This window comes from Pholcus phalangioides, unplaced genomic scaffold (assembly GCF_987345545.1).
Source record: "Pholcus phalangioides strain wild (caught in Gottingen) unplaced genomic scaffold, Ppha-v1.0 ptg000016l_1, whole genome shotgun sequence".
In the NCBI taxonomy this organism is placed as follows: domain Eukaryota; kingdom Metazoa; phylum Arthropoda; class Arachnida; order Araneae; family Pholcidae; genus Pholcus; species Pholcus phalangioides.
The window spans coordinates 10,479,669-10,503,097 of NW_028301609.1; the positions used below are offsets into that span (position 1 = coordinate 10,479,669).

General features: G+C 40.1%; 1 protein-coding gene across 2 annotated transcripts in view; it reads left to right on the plus strand.

The window, feature by feature from the left end:
- The first annotated feature begins 343 nt into the window (after window positions 1-343).
- LOC149075029 (BTB/POZ domain-containing protein 9) overlaps window positions 344-23,429 on the plus strand; it is a 50,015-nt gene continuing 26,929 nt past the window's right edge. Inside the window, exons 1-2 of one of the 2 annotated variants that reach the window (XM_089246048.1) lie at window positions 344-385; window positions 2,047-2,227. In XM_089246048.1, coding sequence (XP_089102174.1) covers window positions 2,049-2,227 — 179 coding nt within the window. In that variant the 5' untranslated portion in view covers window positions 344-385; window positions 2,047-2,048. The other variant, XM_089246049.1, reaches the window with a different exon arrangement.

The window sequence follows — 23,429 nt, forward strand, 5'->3', positions numbered from 1 at the left end:
AGCGTTTATATAATTCTTTTCTCTTCAAAGTCGAAAAAAAATTCTCGAAATTTTTTTTTTTCCACGATAGAAAATTTTCAAGTTGTTTTCTTGAAAAAGAAAACTGTTGCCTCGAAATTTCTTCCTCCAAATGGATAAAATGACGTAATACAATTTGATGTTGAAAAAAAATTAAACTGAGCCGAAAATATACCGCTAAAAGTTTAATACTCCTTATTGCATGAACTTGTGATGACGTATATGCAATCTGGGAAACGAACGAATCAAAACAGGTTTCTTCTTTCGATCTGAATAAGAAGTCTTTGATGATTGGTTCAGCCACGAACTGAACATAGCACAGGTTGTTGTTATTTTTATTTTGAAGGGTTATGTTTGTTTACATGCGGTAAGTTCAATGTCATTCAACTCCGTCTCGCAGCATGTAATTAATTTAATACAAAGATTAATTAATCAATCATGATTTTGTGGATATCTTTAAACATCGGAAATAAAATAGACGCGTAAATTTTGTTAGAAATCTCTTTATTATTAAAATCCCGTTTTTTTCGGTCATCTTTGTAGCTGTGGATCCCAGTGGTTGATGCATATTTTGACAGGAGGCCGACCGGGACCCCTGTCAAAATATGCATCTACCATATGCATGGCTCTACCCCCACATAGGTGACTCGATAGAAAAATATCTACCCGTGCGGGATATATTTTTGGCGGCCCCCATCCAGTGGCAGGGCTTGTTTCTTGCATGGGAAAACGGGCCAAAAATTGACTGCCTTGGTCTCAACGCCATATGTAAGAGGCCCCAAAAATTCATATTTGCCCAGGGGCCAAACTTTTGACGAGACCCTACCCACTAGCATCCTGGAACTGCATCTTCAAACATTAGGATTGATCCAATCCTGGACCTCAATGCATATGCATGTTCCACCCCAGGTGCCTCGTGATAATTAGATTTGGTACTATGTTTTTTTTGGAGAGCTATTATGTGAATTAGTATTCATAATGCAGTTTCAGCTATGTAGGCACCTCCCCAACCACCCCAGAACGAACAACACTTTTACCCATGAAGGCTCCTGAGACTGTTGAGATGGCCCTGCACCAGTTTGCCGCATTGTCAACCTTTCCCCCCTCAAAGGAAGCCCATGACCATAGTTAAAGATTTCCGTGAGACATTATGTATATTTTCATTCATGATGTACAAGTTTGAGTGTATATTTATGCATCAATTTGAGCGAAATGATTACACAAAGTCATTTGCCACATAAAAATTATACTATGCTGCCGCCCAGAGGCAGGGAGGGGCACAGGGATAGTCTTCGAAAGCCGCTCCACCCTGAATACTATCAAAATTTAAAAATATTTTTGAATGTTTTTGTAATAGTTGGAATACAGAAAGTAAATAACTGTAGGTCTATATGCGCTGTGATGGTCGAGTAGTCAGAGTGTTGGACTCTGGATCGTAAGGTCCCGGGTTCGAACCCTACCTGGTGCCACAGTTATGGTCGGTTGAAGTTGGTTTTATGTGTTTCCCATATTCAAAGTGCAAATGTGAGTCGATATCCCAGTTGAAAAGCCATAGAGAGAAACAGGCCTAAAAAAGTAGCAAATATTCAATCATTACACTTCCCTTCTGAAATATAGATGCCAGCACTGAAAAAATATGCACTCAGACTGTTAGGTACACACACTTACACTTCTGACACAACTCACTAGGTAGTAAATTACCCATGGCAATAGACCTGAATTGTGCTCGGGTTGAATGAAAGAAAGGTTGCCGTTGTGGCTAAAAATTTTATATTGGTACCTAAAATATTCTATGTGTGATCACTAGATCAGGCAGAAACAATATGCTTGTTTCCTAAAATATTTGGTTGGCACCTAGATTTTTTCTCGATTTGCTATAAACATTATGCGCAAATGACCGGTTGAATAGTGCATTTAATTTTTTCTGGACAATTTTTTTTATATAGAATTTGCAAAACTTGGAATCTGTTGATCATTCCAATCTAATTATGACAGCTATCTTTAATGTATTTGTCATTGAATTTCTAGTTATGGGAACGAGAGTGACTCCTTCTGCGATCCATTTTGCTGATAAACCTCTTGCCGGCGTTCCACGTCTTCTGGATGACCTGCAGCGACTTATCGAAGACAGGGAATCTGCTGATATTGTATTCATCATTGGACGAGAAGAAATTCCTATCTACGGCCACCGCTTAATATTACGAGCGAGGTGATTTTCTTTTGAGATTTTTGTATTGCAAATAATATATTTACTGGTCGTGGTAGCCCAGGTCAATAATATACTCGCCTAAAGTACCAAGGGATGTTTAGAGGTGTCGCGAGTTCGATACTCGGTTCATTCTTCTCAGAAACTTTCCTGACACAGGTACACAGCAAATACGGCAGCATGGGCGCGGAAAAAAATTGCTACTGCAGAGAGTCCCACATCAAGGGGTTAGCGCACCAACTCCTCGATGAGTATAAAAAACAAGCATGCATGCCGTTTGGAACCACCAATAAATTGTGGGTCCTGGTCTAATTAGCCCTCATGTGCAGAAAATGACTGTGGTGTGACAAAAATGATCAAATAAAATTGGTGATTATTTGATGACTGCATAATGGATTTGGAGTTATTATTAGTTGTGTTGATCATTAAAATACAAATACAACGCAAGGCAAAATGCCCAACGAGATGGCTGAGAGAAAGGTGCCCATAACAAATCTATTACAAAATGCTGTAAATAGATTTAACATAATTAACAATGAGAGCATTTAACGTTACTAACAACACTGAACAAAAAATTTTGACGTTTCTGCAGCCGAAACTAAATTTTATAATTTCTTATGCAATTCTGTGTGCTGAGCGCAAATTTGACCATATGTGTGGTACAAGTTGAACATTACTTGATAATCTACCTACACTTTGATTTACTATATTCTATATGCGTATATACTTTCGTTTCTTTAAATAAATATACTATACAATATGTACTATTCTTAATTACTTTTCTCTGCTGCCTCTCTTGGACTGACCTATCTCTCCGCTATCTTTGATTCTCTATCTTCTGGTACTCCATCAGCAACGCTCTATATGGAAGAGAACCTCTCATTTTCACAACAAACAAGAAAATGAAGGCAGCAACCAATCCTATAACTTACATTAAAAAATCAGATGAATTAGATTTCGATATTCCAATGGTTCTTAATAGAGATGGGATGGATGGATATTTGGCTGCTATTAGGTATTCAGCTTATTTGCCGAATATTCGGTTCGGCCAAATTTTGCTGAGATATTCAGCCGAATATCTGTGTTAACCACGTCCGGGTCACCAGAAAACCATGCTCGGAATTTATTGCATGCCCAAACCACAGCAAGCTCTTCTTGTGCAGTAACCGAATAGTTCTTCTCGGCTGTGTTTAGGGTGCAGCTAGCGTATGCTAATGGTTTCTCTCCATTGGATTCAACCTGTTGTAGTACGGCTCCTATGCCAATGCTAGACACATCTGTATACATTTTCAAAGGACAATTCATCTTTCTAGTGGTCAAAACTGGTGTGCACATCAAGACCCTCTTCAGTTCTTTGAATGCCTCCTGATGAACTTTTTTCCACTTGAAGGTCCGATTCTCTTTTGCCAACTGGTAGAGAGGATGAGAGATATCTCCGAAATGTGGGACAAATTGTCGATACCAACTGCACAGTCCAAGAAAATGTTGAAGTTGTTTGACAATTTTCGGTTTTGTAATCTGCTGGATTGCATCAGTCTGACTGGGTTTTACGTTCCAACCCTCTCGGATTAAATTGAGCCCCAAATACTCGAGGGTTCGTTTATGAATTACATCATTTGTTAAGACTACATTTTTCGGGTTAATTGTTAATCCAGCATATCCCTTAGACAAGTGAAAACAGTTTCTAAATTTTTTAGATGTGACTGAAAATGTTTGCTGTACATGACAATATCGTCAAGATAGAAATCAGTACATTTACTGACTAGGTGATCCAAGACCATTGTCATCATTCATTGGAACGTGGCAGGGGCATTGTTCAGGCCGAAAGGCATAACTTTGAATCTGTACATGCCGGCTCTGTAACAAATGCTGTCTTGTCCCGGTCTTCTAACCTGATGGGAACCTGCCAATATCCTGATGCCAGATCAAACATAGACACATACATTGAGTCACCTATTCGCTGAAGAATTTGATCAATACAGCGCATAGGATAACGATCGGGTGCAGTAATTTTGTTCAATTTTTTAAAGTCAATTACAAATCCCACAAGAGATTAGCACACCAACCTCTCGATGAGTATAAAAAAAAAGACTGCCGTTTGGAATCAGCAATAAATTGAAGGTCCTGTGGTTTAATTAACCCTTTTGTGCAGAAAATGATCAAATGATCAATTTCGCAACCAATCAGCTATTTTTAATTTAAAAATTCTTGTTAAATATTTCTGACCAATAGAGCCAAGAAATTTAAGCACTGAAAATGGTCAAAATAGGCAGGCAAAAAAGGCACTAAAAATGCCTAAAATAGGCACTAAAAAAAGGCATTTATAATTTTTGAAGGGAAGAAAAAATAACTAAACACAAAGGCTCATTTTAGTATCCAAAAACTAGTTGAAAAATTGGTTGCACTTAATCTGGCTATTGTTTTAATTATAGTTTATAATACCTGCATTATTATCCAAGTTAAATTGATTTCAAGCCCAAAATAAAATGTTAGTAGACTCTCAGGATTAGGCCAAATCTAAGACCACCATTACCAGACGCAGAGCCGGTAGAGAAAATGATCTGTGGGGCTCCCTCAAGTTGCGAATAATCCTCGTTTATTTGTTGTATCATTATGAATATTCTTTGTAATTTGTATAATTGAAACATGGCTATCTTGTTCTATTTTTGTAAAAAAAAATAACTTTTTATATATTACCATGTATGCGGAACTCCTTCAAGCATGGGGACTTGTGTAGTCACATCTGTCACACAACCCTGAGGGTTACTCTGGTCAATTTAATTGAATACTAAATATGTGTATTTAATAAATAACCATGGTTGTCTGCAGTGCATTTATAGTGTGACGATAACTAATACTGAGAGTTGGAAAATTTTAAAAAGAGCAATTCCATTGAAGTTCTCACTGCTCAAAATATCCAAGTTTCACAGATTAGCATAACCAACGAAACTGGGCTGGAAGAGATCTCAGCAACGGCAAGTCCAGTAGCAAAGTTCTGGTGTTCATTTCGTAGCATAACCAATAAAAGATATTAATATTCTGAGCAGTAGCCTATATAAGTACAGTTGTATTCGCACATTACACCCTTTTTACATTTTTCAATACCTATAATACATTACAAATGTATTTTCCACTTACAGATTTCTTAGCCATTTAAAATGTACCACTTGTTATGCTATTGCATCACGAAATTGACATCTCTCGTTTTCCTGATACTGTGGTGGTTGTTGTTAGCAAAATTTAGATTTCTCAATAAATAAGGTTCTCTAATCTTTTCTAGCTTATTTTGACAATAAGAAAATTCTGGTTTTATGTTTTTTTTACAAATTGACGAAGCCTTTATTGATGCCAAATAGAATGTTGGGGAAAAACACGCTTGCAAATGAGTAATACTCTCCCAGATTGCTTTTGAGTCATCTGATCAACACTATACTTTATTTTGTTTTAAAACTCAATGGTTTCAAGAAATTCTTCCTCACTTTGAGGATATATATTTCAATGTATTAAACTTTAGTACAAAAATACTTTCCTTTTTCCACACTTTAGAAAATGCTCAATGAATTGTCTTTATATGTTATCCAAACTAGTTTCTCATAAAAGGTTTCTCATGCAAAATATGTCTTCAATCCTTTTTTATTATACCAACCAAGGTAGTATTATTATGTTCCAGTTTTTCAGCAAGTATTTGTGAAGTAAAACCGTCATCAAGGGGTCAAATTTCTACCAGCGTTCTGAGAAGATTCAGTGATTCCCATTACTAAATTTTTTGTCATATTTTTATTTCACCATTTGTAGCCACCATTACCCAGACCATTCAATCGCCCACAGGGGGCTGATATTACCCACTTTGGAAAACACTGAATTAGCCGAAGCCCGAACATCTGCCTTAAAGAAAATCTTATGCCATGATTCGACAAAATATTTGCTGTGCGTGCAGTTAAAGTGTATAACGTTACTGGTCAAATTGGTCCTTCTAGGTGTAACTAAAAATTCATCTCAAACAATTTTTTTTTTCAAATTTGTTATAGTTATACAGTATAAAGGTCTTAGTATTGTTAGGAAAAATCATGCAATTTCAGCAATCTAAACAATACGGTTCGTTGTGAAAATCGAGCAAGATCGAAAACGATCAAAATAACCGGCGTAGCCCATCTGGTGTTAACAGATTCTGTGATGTAGAGGACCAGAGTCTGATGTATAGTTTTTCACACTTTGGTTAGGGGTCATTCAAGCATTGGCGTACGCAAGGGGGTTTTGCCGCTCAAGTCGAGATTATAGTGTTATTTTACAGGGAAAAACGTAATCCCTCCCCCGAGAGGGAAAAAATTGAAAACCCCCTTTGAGAAAATTCTGCTTACGCCTATGCATTCAAGTATTACGTCAGCATCGATGGGGGGGGGAGGTGCGATTTGCTGACTTTTGATGACAAGGGGGTGGGGGATTTTGATGATGCTTATACGTCATCAACTACCCTTTATGGTAATATGAAATATTCTTAATGGCATCTTACTCAGTGCGCCAAAAACAAGAGAAACCTTTTTATAGTTTGTGTAGGCACCTGAACTAACATCCCCCCTATTGATAAGTCATCTACAGAGCCACTTAAGTGATATCTAAATGTTCCGCGGAACTGGAAATGTGTCTGGGCCACTCAAGTACTCTAGAAATGTGTTGCAGGCCGCTTAAGTAGTTGCTCTGAAGCTGTGCCGCGCGTCACTCAAGCTATCCGGGAATGGGCCCGCTGGTAACTTGAGTGATGTAGAACCGCACTGGGTGCTGCTTAAGTGCTCTAAAACTGTGCCACATGTCACTCAAGGGATCTCTAAATGTGCCACGGATCGCTTAAGTGTTCTGGAATTGCGTTACAGGTCACTTACGTGATCCGTAAATGTGCCACTGGCCTACTTGAGTGGTCTGAAAATATTTCACGGGCCGCTTAAATGCTCTGGAATTGTGTCACGGGTCACTTAAGCGATCTGTAAATGTGCCGCTTAGTTAATTTTTACAAAATTAGGTTTGAGGGGTACAGGGCACATCAAGTAACTTCCGGGCCACATTTGGTCCGCGAGCCGAGGGCTTATCTCATATCTTAGAAGATGGGTAGTAATGGATTTCTTAAAAAGAAATTTTGCGTTCTTCAAATAGCATTGAATTTAACAAAAATTGATTATAATAACACATAAAAGGTAATTTCTTCCGAAATTTTAATTAAACAAATAAATTTTGCATTAAAAAAATAAATTTTTGATCGTCGGGGAGGCGCACGAGCCCCACTATTCCCCCCCCTCCTCCCCCGCATACGTCTCTGATCCCACCAATATGCAGGAATACCAGTTAGCGGTCAAAAATGGCAAAAAATTTGCTGACGTAATACTTGAACGGCCCCTTATATAAATTTTACTGCTTCTACCGCTCTAGTCTAATTTTCATGCCATATTTCAACAGTTGTTTTGACAAGTCGTCGTATGAAGTCGTAATTTATTTTCAAATTGTTTTTCTGAATTCCAATCAACATGGTTGGGTACCAGCCCATGCTATGTGTTGATAACACAACTGGATTCTTGAAGGGTTTGTTCAGGTTTTCGACTGCCTAATAAACTTTTCAATAGTTTAAAATTATTCTCAATGCTATTTTGAATTTAAAACTTGAAGTACCAATTTTATTTAAAACTAATGAATTTTAAGAAAAACCAATATTCAGCCATTGAATATTTGTTAGTTCAATATCATGTTAATGCAGTGTATATCAATCTTCAATGATAGATCAATGTGAATCACTTAAAAATTATTCTTATTTAGTTTCCAAACCAAAAACTTATATTTCATTCAAAATCGTTATAATTTTGAAAAAAAGCTGATATATATATTTTTTCTGCCGTTGAATGTTCGTTCCATCTCTACTTTGTATTGTGTGGGAGATTTTTCCCCCATAGGGATAATAGTTCATTAACTTGAATTCCATCCATAACGATGGATCCCTAATAATGATAATTTTCTTCAGTCATTTGAAAATCTTCATACCAAGATTTCATTGTGTATTCAACAGCCTGCTCAACTTAGTTTTATGGTGTATTCGAATACTCTACGTGAGAAAATATTTCAAAGTAAAGATCACAAAGAAACAATATTGTATCCGTGTTCACTATAATCCTTGCACACACACCCCCCCCCCCCAACGATTTATTCTTTCGAAATTTAACTTTCTTTCCTTCAGTTCACGTATGAATGGTCTGGTTACAGTCTTGATGGTTTGTGGTCATCAAGGTTGTGTGCTAACGTCAATTATTTCTAAGTATTCTTGTCCCTCAAAGCTATGCCGAAGAGAGAGAGAAATCCATGATTGATTTGATTGATGGCGGATCTTTCGACATTCGTGTAGCTCGACGGTACGTAGCGAAGGAATGCCAGTTAGCGGTGTCGCCTCAAAAGAAATTCCTAGAGCAACCTTCGTTATGCTCCGAGTGCCAGTCTTTCGGGATCAGTCTTACGGAACACCGACATTCCCTATCATTCTACGCTCTTCCTTCCTCTCGGCATACACATATTGTGCGAAATCTAATTTCGGACTTCGAACTCTCTCCCCCCTTTTCCAAAGCCAGATAATTGAAGTCTAACGCGGCAGAGTCGGTCTTGACACCCCTCGCAGCAAAAGCCGAGCCGGGTGATGTTATTCAAAAGCGTTTCGGCATAGGATTGAAGCTAGAAATTCGGAAGTAGGAGGAGTTTTCCCAGAATGTTCTAGATCTAAATCGAAATTTGATCAAGGGTTCTCTGGGATGGTACCGGAGCCTACGGAAGCGATACCCGCAGAAAACCCGGTAAAAATCAATGATTCAACCTTCGTCTCGGTCTGGCCGCGTCTGTGTTCTGTGTGTATAGAGGTTCTTCCTACCTACCTTTTCCTCTTTGTTCAAATATCTGGAGCTCTCCCTTATTTTTGGCGTCGGAGAAAGTTCGCCTCGAAGAGCATATTACAGAAGTTCTTTCAGGCAACTCTGAGGAAAAGATGAAGGTGGCACAGAGTGGGAGCTATAGGGGGAAAAATTACGTACTGTGTAAATTCGGTGGCAGGAATAAGGGGATTGATGGTACTTTCCCCCCTTAAGTTAGGAATCTTGTCTGTGCTGTCAACATTGGGTGCGGGAAGGCTCCTAATAATGGCTGACTCAGCAGGTTTGATTGGATTCGGAATTGTCCATAGGAATTCTCGGTACTTTTTTCTTTCCGGAATGATGGGGTGTGTCAATAATCATTCCAGAAATATGTCTGTGATTGGCAGTTGTTGCCTGGGATCCAATCTTCACAAAATGGAGCTGAATAAGTCGAGGGCTAGTCGAGATTCAACAATGCCTTGTGATCATGTGCGATAGCATAAGCTCAGTCGAGGAATCAAAAGCGGAACAAAGCTCATGTTTATTTTATGATATAGGAATCTCAAACACTGCTCTGTCTTCAATCACCCTTGTTCGATTTTGAGGAGGTGGGGTACAAGTATCGATGCCTTGTTTGAATTTTGTCTCTCAGACCAGCAGTAGCGTACTCAGGATTTTCTCAAGGGGTATCATGTTTTTAATTGTAAATGCAAGAAAATACCATAATTTCAGCTCTTTTGTGTACGTTAGCGTACACCAGTGTTTCCCAGCCATGGTCTACTTAGGACCATATTTTCTTCTTGTGCCCCCGTGTTTTTTTTAGGGTCCCCCATTCTCCTCATCTAGTAGCAAAACTCTTTCTACACTTATTAAATTTATTTTTTGAGTAAACTTAATGAACAAAAACATTTTCAAGTGAGGTCGACCTCCAGTAAGCTAGTGTTCATTGAACTTCCTATAAGTGGAGTTTCAATGCAGGGCCGTCTCAACATCATGGGCACCCCCGAGCAGAGCGTTGTTCTGGGGGGGAGAGGGGTTGCTCATACTAAGCTGAAAGTAACAGCTAACATATTTACATACTTATTCTCGAAAAACATAGTATCAGATCTCATCATGTAGCCCCCTATGGACATAAAGCTCCCACAGGCCATGCATGGATGGGCGCATACGTTAAGATAGTCCTGGTTTTATATGTAGTTCTGCTGGGTTCTGAAAGTGGTCACAGTTTTCCCATCATATTTTACTCTCTCTTAAAAACTTTATTTCTTCATATTTGAACTTTTTTTCACAGCTCTGTTTAACCACCGGCTATTGCTTCCCGTAAGTCATATTTTCACCCCTAATTCCCTAAAATATCCCAGGACCACAAGGGCTTCCCCCTTGCATATTGCCTCAGGTTGAGAAACACTAGGTGGAGGCTAGCGGGGTTTTTCAAAGTGTGCGTCGTGGCTCAAAAATGTGTCGTGAAGCCTTGTCGCACCGAGCTGAGGATAATGAAGTATATCTACTGATAGCTGTTACGAAGGAACCAGAGTTTTCACCGGATTTATACGGTTATTACTCTCATGGTAGGTGTAGACTGAAGGGCAGGAGAGCCGTGAGCTCCACAAGTTTGAGAATCGTTGTTATAGAAGATAATGGCTATATATAGGGTGTTTCAGAACTCATGACACATCCATTAGAGGGTGATAGAACACAACTAGACGAGCACAAATCACCATGCAACCCACGCCCGGAACTCAAGTGATTGAGGGCGCTTCTCAACACTACATCGACGGTGTAAAGCCTGCGTCACTATTGGCGGCCGCAGTTTTGAGCAGCTGCTATGATGCCTCTGTGTAATTAGAAGTTATTTTTCCTTATATTCATCGGTGTTCTGTCATTCTGTCTCTCTATCTTGTTTCTTATCATTTCATTACACAGCATGTACCGCCCTGAAACGCCTAACTACTACTACTAAACCAGACATGCACCTCGTCCATATTCCTCTGAGGAACTTCTAACGAATTGGTACAAGTTGGAATGTGTGTATGTACAGTGAACCTTCCGTGAAGTTAGTTTCTGTGTAATGCTTGTTATGTGTAGTGCTGCTATCTGCAATCAATTTTTTAAACTATGGCTTTTTCTCAACTCATAGAGAATGAAGTGTAATGGATGAATAATTGTAACGTTGTAGGCCTGTTGCTCTTAGTGGCGAAACTTTTTAGCGGGGAGATTGACTCGCATTCGCGCCTCCAACTTGGGAATCGCAGAAAACCAACTTCAGCCTACCACCACTGCGGTGACGGTAGCGCTTAACTACTGGAGTTCCGAGCATGGGTTGTACGGGCTTGTCTTATTGTGCTCTGTCACCTCTCTTAAGGTATGCACCATGAGTTCTGAAACACCCGTTCCCAAGTTGCTCGCGGGAACTAGGAACACCAACTGATAGCTGAATGCTTATTCTCAAGGGCTGGAGACAGCCCGCGACTCGAAGCGAAAATCGATTTTCGTCAATGTAATCAACTGAATGAGGTCCAATCCACTTAAAAATGAAATGCACCCGCGGGCTTTACTTAACACAAAATATTCTGGAAATTTATCCTTTGTAATTTTAATTGTAATGAATTAAAGTGCAATACCCGCTCATTATTATCATCCCAGCCGTTCATATTGGCAATTAGTAAGATTTTATATCGGCTTCTTGTTTTTTTTTCCCCCTTTTTTATACTATAACATGAACGTGAACTGAAATTAAACCACGATTATTTTCGTGATAAGCCAAACGTATCTATGTATTTACCGCTGAAATTATTCGTTTATCGCCATAATAATTTGCGAATGCGGTGAATTGGATTCACGTGTATTCAGTTCAAAGAGAGATAGGGAGAGAGAGAGACCAAAATTAGTTATTGCACCAATCACGTTAATAACGACGCTTGAAACAGACTCACGAAACAACACATACACACAGAGATAATAATGCTCTCCCGCCGCTGTGCCACCAACATGTCCATGATGCACCACCACAATCTTTGTAGTATTATACAGAGAGAGAGCAGCTCTTGAATGACCGCCATTTTCTAATGGCTTTCGAGTTCTTGTGTTTTGCTTGCTTGTTTGTGTCCGCATCTCTCTCTCTCTCTCTCTGATTGCTTGCTCATTCCGCTAATGGACGTCCTGGGCTCCCTCGTGGGACCGTGGGATGCACACCGTGGCATAAAACTGCCTTTTAATGCGCGGCAAAGTTATTTACAGTGTTGTGATCTCTTAGGATGGCTTCACCTTGCCGCTGGTTGTAGTAGCTGAGTAGTGCTTCGCTGTAAATACCGAAACATCTTCGATTAATGTCTGAGGGGACCCTTTTCCTGTCCCTTTTTCCCCCTCCACTGTTTGTTTTGAAGAGAGTTTTTATAACTCTATAGCCGTGATCTTCGAATGAAAGTATCCGCGTCTTAAAGATCTAGAAAGTAAAAACCACGGTGTCGGAAAAAAATTTATGTGTGGGTTTTTAGGACAGAGTAAAAAAAAAAAGATATTTATGTGACTTGAACAGCAGCCAAAATGGGCCCGGGTTTCTTCTTGGTCTCGGTCGTTGCAACAGCATTTAGTTGATAAATTTCCTGCTCTGGGTGAATGATGAGCTCGGTTGTACGTCCACGAACAAATCAATGATAGGAATCCTTTCCTCTGTGCTCAAATAATGCAGACATTAAAAATACATTTTTCACTGACGGGCCGATGAAACATTGCAATTTTATAGAGAGAAAACCTAGCTATGCAACGATACGCTATGTTACAACTGTAACTGTAGGTAAGTGGTTCCCAAAGTGGACGATATCGCTCCTTGAGGGGGGTAGTGGTTCTGGCCAAAAGGATGGTGAAAGCTACGTGCACGATATTGTATCCTATAAATTTCCTTGGGATGGAAAGGAATATTTTTATTACCCAAAGCGGGTGGATTGATGACTTTATATTTTGACCAATTTGTGAGTAGGAAGGATCAATAAATTTTTAATGCGCTGGATGAAGAAGTGAGAATTGTGGGTGGTAGCCATTCATATTTGTTTTAGTCCGCTCGGTGTCACAATTCTCCCAGTCCTTATTGGCTAAGGTGCGACCCTCTTCAACAGTCTCTCCCGAGTAGATCGACCTTTAAAAGTACGATCTGGGTTAAGTAGTCAATTATTTGTTTTCCTATGCCGCGGTTTTGGAAATAGATACAGATTCTAGACCTCCAGACCTATCGTGACCCCCGCTTTGTCCCGCTAGGGAATAAGTAAATTCTGGACTGGGTCAGATTCTAGACCGTGGGCGGGGGGGGGGGGGAGGTCTTCAACCTATTTACGGTTACGAGCACAGTCTTTGTCTCATCATCACCAAAAAGGCTACCATACGGCAATTTTGACCACTCTCAAATTCCAACAGCGTAATGCTATTTTTTGAACATGCAGGTCTAATGGTGTGTTTGATTGGAGAGACGCTCAGTAACTAGGGGGAGTACGAAATCTTGAGAGCTGTAATATCAAGAGCTCTCAGTAGCTTGACTAAGCACTGCGTTGCTAGCAAGCAACCGCTCATAGATTTGAAGATGACTTTTAAAGCCCCTTTGATCAAATCAAAGACCGCAGGCAAGAGCTGCAGTCTCGAGTGCCCAGAGAGAGAGAGATTGCCGTCCCCAATAGAAACTCCCATTTAAAAGAATTTTCTCTGTAATCAGCTATCAGGCCTACAAAAAAAAAAATGTGGAATACGAACAAGCAAAAATAAACTCATGTTTGCTTCCGAAGAATTTGGAAGAGACAAAAGAAAAGACTTAAAAAATACTCGTTAAGCACAAAACACATACACGGCATATTCCGACATGCACCACTTGCAGCTTCAACTATAGATTCTCCATCTCGAGTTACCAGGGGCCACCAATGGAGTTATATCTGCCTGTGCTCGCCCTTGTTTGGGGTGCAACCCTATTGGCTTTAGGAAAAAATAATTAGGTAAACATAACGTGGTCAGTTATCGACGAATTACAATTTAGTCATGAATGAATTTCTCGGACATTTTCTGCGACTTCGCATCGAAATTCTGGAGAGAAAACTTGAAACTCTCGAACCGAATTTATAAAGACTGTTTCTGAGTCAAAGGAAAATATAGAAGAGGGTTTTTTTTTTTTCTCAACCTCCTCCAAAATGTGCAATTCAAATTCGAAGAAGGCCGTGTTTCCACACTTATACATTGTACATAAAGAAGCACTCTTTCCCACGCACTAAAAGTACTCACTCACTTACTACTCGCTCCATTTCTATCCTTCCCATAGGGACGTAGACAAAAGTTGTATTTTCGGACGTGTTTTATATGCATAAAATAAGAAAATTCCACTGTGCGGTGTCAGACCATTGCCAAGAACGCTCGTCCAATGATAAGAAATTTCGGCCATTTTTAGTCTTTTAGTTATTTATTTACATTTTTATCTCCCTTTTTTTTTTCAAGGTGAAGTCACCCTTAAGAATAATATTTTAAGATAAGAAAAAAAAAGGACTTCAAGCAATAAGAAAACATAAGAAATCGATGATTCTTGTACCTCTTCTTCTTTTTTTCCTTTTCGTTTGTGCTTGAAGAATTCTACCAAACATGGTGTGTGTGTATGTATATGCACTTTTTTTTTTAAAAGCACCCAGAGAAAGTTCCAGAAACGGGAGGGGAGAAGAGCAGAATAACGGCAAAGGATCCATTCTGTATAAAGGCTCCATGCCATCTTGGAATCTTCGCCTTCATACTTGGAAAATGGGAGGTTGGGGGGGGGGGAAGGGAGGGGGCAATGCTCGGAATAATCGAAAGGATGTCTTCTTTCTCCAAGGATGCGGAAGAGGATTCGGAATTTCTTTTTGTCTTTTTCCCCAATATCGTTGGCGAATTTCCGCGTGCCAAGTTTAATTTTAAAAAATATCGAATGATATCGGATTTTTATTTAAAGTCGAGAGATTTCTTTCTTTTTTTTTTTTTCTTTAAAGTTAAATAACTTTTGGATGTGATTGGAGGCCCCCGCCTTCCCCCCCGCTTTAGGACACCCCCCCTCCTTATCCGCCTTCCATACTTGATATTATTATTATCGGGAGTTGTTTTCGCTTGAAGTGTTTGCGATTGTTTCGTTCGCTGTAAAAGAATAAATTTTTTCGCATCTCCTTTTTTTGCTTCTTATTTCTCCGATGTTGAAAGAAATTGATAGAATTTCCTCTTGGTTTTCGATATTTCTATGTATGAATTTCTTCTTTTTTTCTGAGTTTTTTTTTTGTTCTCGGAAGAGAAGGCGGAAAGAGCCTCTCTCTCTCCTCGGTCGATAACGTTCGATTTTTTAAGTAGAATTATATGTGTTTATGATTTTTTTTTTTTTTTTTGCTCTTTCAACGAGAAGTTTAATCTTTGTAATTTTTTGATGAATCGGTCATCATTTAGATTTCTCATCATCACGATGGAGCGGAGCCGCCCCAAACGGGGTGTGCGACAGGTGCGGCCGCGGACACCGCGATTGGGGGGGGGGAGGGGCGTATCCCGATTTCCATCAATTCTGGGATTGTTTTTTTTTCTTTCATGAATTCTCAATTTTCATCAATTTTTTTTTTTTTTGACACTCAAATGTTCTGTGATGTTTCTGTACTGTATATGCCCTGCTAAGGAATTTATGCCGAAGCGATTTGATTTGATTTTGGATTTTTATCAATGCTGGGATTTTTGTTTCTGAATTTTTATCAGTTTTGGGATTTTTTCTGTTTCTGAATTTTTATCGGTTCTGGAATTTTTCTCACTCACTAATTCTCAATTTTCATCAATTGTATTTTTGCTCTTTCTGAATTTTCTATGTTTTTGGATTTTTCCTCTCATTAATTCTGAATTTTCATCAATTCTGGAAATTTTTTTTTTTTTTTTTCTCCAAATATTTTTATTTGTTTCCAAAGTTAAATAATACATGAAACAGTGAAATCTCAATATTTGTTGTCAAGAGGCCTGAGCCTGTACAGAGCAACTAATTAAAGATAAAGACGAAAGAAACAAAAAAATAACACAAAACTTATAATAAAAATAAAATAAAATAAATAAATAATGAAATTGTAACAGGCAAGCTGTTAACAAGGATGTACAGTAATACTTTTATTCACGAGACACGTGAGATTTAAGTTGTATCGAGAGAAGAAGACATTCTCGAGAGTTCGATTTTAACCTTCATCACGAAGGGATGTGTGTTTCGCATGTTAATGCAAAATAAAGGAATGTTTCATGTTCGTCGCTTCGTATACACCTCACCAATCGTCACATTGGCGCCCAACGTTTAAAATAGACGCGTGAGTGTTTTTAGCTAAGCGGACATCCTAATTAGGTACCAAGTGAGTGAAAATGGCATACTTGGCGAAATATCGAAAAGGCGAACTCCGTCGCCTTGCCGAAGAGATGGGCGAACCTACCGAACCCGAGATGAAAGTGATAGAGCTGAAGAAGCTGATTACGTCCAGTAAAGAATACGATGAGGTCTTCGCAAAAGGAGTGCTACAGACCCTCGTAGAAGAGAGAATTCGACAAGAAGAAGCAGAAGAAAGAATTCGACGAGAAGAAACAGAAGAAAGAATTCGACGGGAAGATGCCGAAGAGAAAGAAAGAATTCGACGAGAAGAAGCAGAAGAAAGAATTCGACGAGAAGAAACAGAGGAGAGGATTCGACGGGAAGATGCCGAAGAGAGGAACCGGCGAGCAGAAATGCAGTTCGAACTCGAGAGACTGAGGATAGAAGCGGAGAAGTGCCAAGCTTCCGTTCGACCGGCTGTGACAAATCGGGACTTTCAAGTGTCGGTTCCGCGTTTTGAATCATCAGATGACATTTCACTGTTCCTGGTCCTGTTCGAACGACACATGGGATTACACCAGATTCCGGAAGAATTGTGGATTACGTATCTCATCAATAGCTTACCGAAGGAGGTGGCTAGGATCTGTGCCAGGGAGCCTGACGAGAAGTTCAAGGACTATCGGTATCTCAAGGAACTGCTGTTAAAGCGATTTAAGCTACATGCGGACAGATTTCGACAGCTTTTTGTAGAGCATCGGAAGAACTCGGAGAGTTCATGGCGTGATTTTTATTTTGAGTTGAAAACGTATCTTGAAGGGTGGTTAACAGAAGTTAAGGTCACAACATTCGAGGACTTGATTAATCTAGTCATAGCTGATCAGATGAAGAAGAAGTGCCCTCCACAAGTGAAAGAACATTTCATCGATGTATGGGCCATGTTGATCTCCCCATCGGAACTAGCGGAGAAACTCGACGCGTATGAAGATGCCAGGAGTACTTTCCCAAAGAAATTCAACCAACAGTACGATGTCGAGGGTCGTCGAAAGCAAACACCGAGGAAATATCCATGGACGTCATCGAAACCAGTGATTCGTGCAGATGAACAGACACTTCCCATGATCAGCCTGGATGAACAGCGACCTCTAAGCTGCTATGGATGTGGATATCCGGGGGTAATTAGAGCGCAGTGTCCGACCTGTAATCCCGAAATGACAGCGACAACCGCTCAGTTTGGTCAGTTGGAACTGAATCTATGCTCTTCTGTAACAAAACCCGTAGCATTGTTAAAAATTCATGTAAATGGCAAAGTGGGAACTGCCTGTGCCGACAGTGGTGCTACGCACTGTATCGCAAGTGATACTCTGCATCGTATTTTGAAAGAGCAAAACGCCAAATTCCATCGGGAAACTATCGAGATGCGTCTTGCAAACGGACAGCAATCAACGATGAATGTGTGGACCACAACGGTATTGGTCAACATCCAATGGAAGCGACTAAGGACGAAATTTATAGTTCTTCCTGGAATCGTCGGTAACAGAACTCTTTTGGGAATCGACTTTCTAGAGAAAGCTGGTATCGTGTTGGATCTCAAGCGAAGGCAATGGTTCTTCGGGGAAAATACTCGGAAGCGATTCAACTTTGTGAACGAGTCTACGATTAAAACTGTTCAACATGTAGTAGAGCATGTTAACTTGAATTCTTGCCAACTACGACAAGTTGAAGGACAGCAACGGAAACAAGTGCTGAACAGGTCGTTGAAAAAGAATGAAAATGTTTTCAGTCCAGGGGGAGGAGACACTCCCGAAGGCGAAGTTCACCATGGTGATATGGCATCGGAACCTCAGCGGTGCGATCGGTCTAGACGTCTCAGGAACCAAACAGGTCGCGTCCGTGACTATCCACGTCATGTTTCTGGCTATCCACGTCCTGCTGTCCATAGCGAAATCCACCGATCCGCAAGAAGCTTTCATCACCAATCGGTGCAAAGGCAACCACGAGTTACTCCGACAGGCAGGCAAGTACTAGACTTACGTTTCCGCAGGAACGAACGAGTCGAACTTTCCGGTGCCAGGCGACGCAGTCCAGGATCACCAGGATATTATCACATACTGCATCGTTGTAAAATGCCAAGCCAAACAATAACGTCTAGCAATAGCTTCCATGAGTCAAGGACCCAAACAAGTATAAGCAGTGCTAGAGAAGGGAACGATAAATGCAGGGGGAGCGGCATTAAATATTCGGATCAAACCCCTAACGCGCGTCGATCAGAAAGTCGCAGCCATGCCCAAAGAAGTCGTGAAAACAGGTTGACTCCCATGCAAAGCCTTACAAGAGTTTCTGTGAAGCAGAAAGTGGAACAAAAACGGGATGAACGCAAAGGTTATGTTGACAACGGTTCCAAACCGAGTTCTCGAAGGAAGAACTGGTCGACAAAGTTCACGCCACAACGAGATGGACCGTACCCTGTGCTAGCCCAGAGATCGCCTACGAGGTACATAGTCGCTGATCCGGCCAAATCGGGTGTCTCTGTCAGCGTATATCGTACTTCTGCTCTCACACCATGTGCGAAACCGGATGCTGTATCCATAGTGTCATCACGAAAGAAGGGACGACCACTCAAAGTTGGAACTAACAAGAACACTGAACAACTTCCCATAACGCCTATTGCTGGTTCCTTGCCGGGACGTCCGCGAAACCAGAGGGGGAGTATGTAACAGGCAAGCTGTTAACAAGGATGTACAGTAATACTTTTATTCACGAGACACGTGAGATTTAAGTTGTATCGAGAGAAGACATTCTCGAGAGTTCGATTTTAACCTTCATCACGAAGGGATGTGTGTTTCGCATGTTAATGCAAAATAAAGGAATGTTTCATGTTCGTCGCTTCGTATACACCTCACCAATCGTCACAAAATGAATTTTCAAATAAATTTTTGTAATAATTATGCTGATATACAAGTTCACATTTGATATAATAACAATTGATATGAGGCAACTACAGGCGTATGGATAATAATATAATTCGCTTCTATAATTGAAAATATACATCTATATTGTCTATTGCTATTAGAAATTCAAAAAGTGATTTTTTTAAATGATGCAAACCTAGATATATTCTGCATTACCAACGGTAAAGCATTAAATAGTTTAGGAGCAAGGTAGTAAAAATGTTTGCGAAATATTTATTTTCTAAATGAGGGTATGCGATAAATTTCGTTTGGTCTTCTCAATGATATGGACTCTCTTTGAGTGCATATTGATTTATTACGATATATGTAGAGTATGATTCGGTAGATGGCGTTATGTCTTATGGGGAGTAGATTTAAATTTCTATTAATTGAGATTTGAGAACGAGCACTGTAAATAGTTTTAAAACATCTGTTTTGAATAGAACAAATAGGCAGCAGATTTGTCTTGTAATCGCCACCCCAGATGATGATACCATAATTGACAATTGAATAAAACCAGGCATAGTAAATTTCTCTCAGAAATTCTGCTGTTACCTTTTGTTTCAGATAATAGAATTTATATACAATAAAACGTAGTTTTTTCGCTATTTCTAGTGCATGAAGTTTCCATTTTAAATTGCTATTAATATTAAGTCCTAGATATTTGATATTTTGTACCTGCTGAATTTTTTGGCAGGAGCAGTCGAGGTTCATCAAACATATTGGGCTATGGAATTTTAGATTAAAATCAATTTCAGAGTAAATTAAGTTGAAATGAATGACTTTAGTCTTTGAAAGATTTAGGGTTAAATCATTGGCTAGGAACCACTTTCTGATTAAGCACAGGTCTTGATTTATTTTAGTTGTTAGTGTATTAAGATCGTTGGAAGAATATAAAAGAACTGAATCATCGGCGTAAGTAATCATAGTACCATGAATATTTAGTTTACATAAGTCGTTTATGAATATTATAAAAAGTAAGGGGGCTAAATTTGATCCTTGGGGGACTCCTCTCTGTATAGTGATATAGTCACTTAATCTTCCGTCGTTAATTCTCAATTTACACCAATTCTGGAATTTTTCTTTCTCATTAATTCTGAATTCTCATCAGTTTTTAGATTTTTTTTCTCTCACTAATTGTGAATTTTCATTAATTCTGGGATTTTTCTCTTTCTGATTTTTCATGAATACTGTTGACCGAACTAATCAGCTATGTTCATGTGGCTGATATTTCAACCCTCTAGTGCAGTGTTTCCCAAAGTAGGCAATGGAATGGTCCAGGGGGGCGATAGAAGCTACGGATTTAACATAGGATCCTATGGGTTCACTTGAGTAGGTGGCGATGGAACAAAATGTTTTGGAAACTATGCTCTTGTGCAGCGGTTCTCAACTGGTGCTCCGTGTGCACTTCCCAGAGGCGTGGAGCCCCTGGAAAGGAAAATAAAATAAATAAGTAAGTTTGATAGATAAATGAAAAAAAGAGGCCTACAGAGTTCCGGTACACATGTAGGAGGTGGCTGACGGGCTGCAACTCGTCGGCCAAGCATGTCCCACACATGCTCTATCGGATTCAAGTCAGGTGAGAATGCTGGCCATTCCATACGGGTTATATCCTCAGATTCAAGGCATTCGTTTACGATGTTTGCTCGGTGAGGATGGGCGTTGTCATCCATAAACACAAATTCTCCGCCCATGGCACCCCTAAACAAACGTACATGTTGTTCCAGAATGATGTCCCGATAAATTTGGGCTTTCATGGTTACGGTTTGAACATGCAGATCTGTTCTGGAACCCAGTATAATTCCACCCCAAACGAGCAATGCTGCACCACCGTAACGGTGTCGTTCAATACAAATACAACGCCACAACAGGCAAATTGCCCAACGAGGTGGCTGACTTAAGACATCATGGATCCCCGAGCCATTTTTTGGAGGCCCTACCTACTACTGCTACACCACACATGGACCCCGCGCGGAACCCCCAACGAATCGGTACACGCGGGAATGTGCAAGTACGTGTAGTGAAACCTGACGAAGTTTTTTTTTTTTGTTTTTTTTGTTTCTCTGTAATGCTAGTTATGTGTATTGCTGCCATCTGCCACCAGTTTTTCTAACTATGAGTGAAGTGTTATGATTGAAGTGTTGACAATGATGTTGTCTTGGTGGTAACGGGTACCTGGCGTTCTCCATATGAAAGTCCGACGTGAATCAGACTGCAAGCTAAACTTGGACTCGTCGGAAAACATCATACAAGCCCACTGTGACGATGTCCACATTGCATGTTCTCTACTCCAGGCTAATCGCTGCTGACAGTGAGTTGCCGTGAGCGGAACACATCTGACAGGCCTGCGAGCATATAGACCAATATCTCCCAAACGTCTGTACACGGTTTGCCTTGAGACTGTGGTACCCGTGGCTGCAGATAGCTGACGAGACAGGTCGGATGCTGTGCTCCGTCTGCTTCTTTTGGCAGTTACTGCCAAATACCGGTCTTCATTCGGCGTTGTAACTCGGGGGGGGGGGGGGCGACCTGTACTGTAACGTCTACTGACATTTCCGTTATCTTGGAATCGTTGCCAAAGCCTAGAGATGACACTTTGGGCAATTCCAAGTTCCTCGGATACTTCCATCTGAGTACGCCCACATTCCAGGCGGCCGATAATTCTACCACGTAAAACATCATCCACATGCGTCCTCTGTGTCATAACTATTCGCTTATGGCACTGGGCGCCTTACAGAACTCTTGTGAACAATTTCACTTCTTTGCCACCATTCCTTATATACCCCCCTCTTGCACTCTCGTCATTGTGACGTACTATCGGCATCATCTGGTGGCTTCCTGAAATTTGCATATCAGTCTTGTAGAAGTGTGTGATAATTCTACAGGTGAAATTTTTACTTTAGATTTCGATTTCCGTGTGATTCTGAATTATCCTTAATTTATGGACATGAGTGTAGATACATCAATATTTGTGCAAATAAAAATTATATCTTCATATTTAGTTTCACCATACATAAACGAGGAAAATGTAGCAAATTTCGATCCCATATTTTGCAACAAAAAAAAAATGCAATTTATCACCTCAAATGTAATTTTCTTAAAACTGCTAATGTTGTTGAAGAGTGGGGGAAATAAAGGGCAATTTTGCAGTCAACAAAAATGTATTTCGCGAAAAAATATTCAAATGATCTGATGACCATATTTCATTTAGGAAAAATACGGTAAATTGGAATCTTAAATAATACGGGACATCAATGATTGCCATCAAAACTGGTCTGATGAATTGAGCCGTTGGACAAAATATGTAGAAATGGAAATCCCTTCCCCCGACTTAGAAAGCAGTTTTCTGTTACATACTTTTGCAGATAATCTAGGTGGTCTCAGTCCCCCTTTCACCTCGGATTATTTAGACCAGTGGTCCTCAGCCTTTTTTGACGCGCGGAGCTCTTTTTGGTAAAACAATTTCTGTATCGGAGCCCCGTAGGCCTATTGTTTTATTTATTGATCAGAGTTACTGATTTATTGTTATTATTTAAAAATATATTTAGTTATTTTTTTCATATTTACTGGGTTTTTTTTTTCAAATTTCATTTTCTTCGAGCGCCGGTCGACGTGCTGCCTACGGCCCTTTCTTTCTTTACTACTTGCCTATCAAAGGCCTTTTGGGCTACCTACGGCCCGCGACCTCGACCTAGTTCTGTAAAAATGAATTAAGCGGCACATTCCCAGATCACTTAAAAGACCTGCTGTGCAGTTGCACATTACTTGGACGCAGTTCCAGATCGCTCAAGCGCCCGCGGAACATTTACAGATCATTTAAATGACCTGCGGCATAGTTCCGCCACATCATTCAAGCACTTAAACGATCCGCGGTGCAGAACCACATAATTTAAGTTACCCGCGGCGCATTTCCAGATCACTTGTCTTGCTTCGGTGACCCGCGGCATATTTACAGATCGGTTGAGTAACCCGCGATACAGTTCCAGATCACTCAAACGGCTCACTGCACATTTACAAATCGCTTTAAGCGACCTGCGGTAATATTCCAGAGCACTTAAGCGGCCCACGGTGTTGGT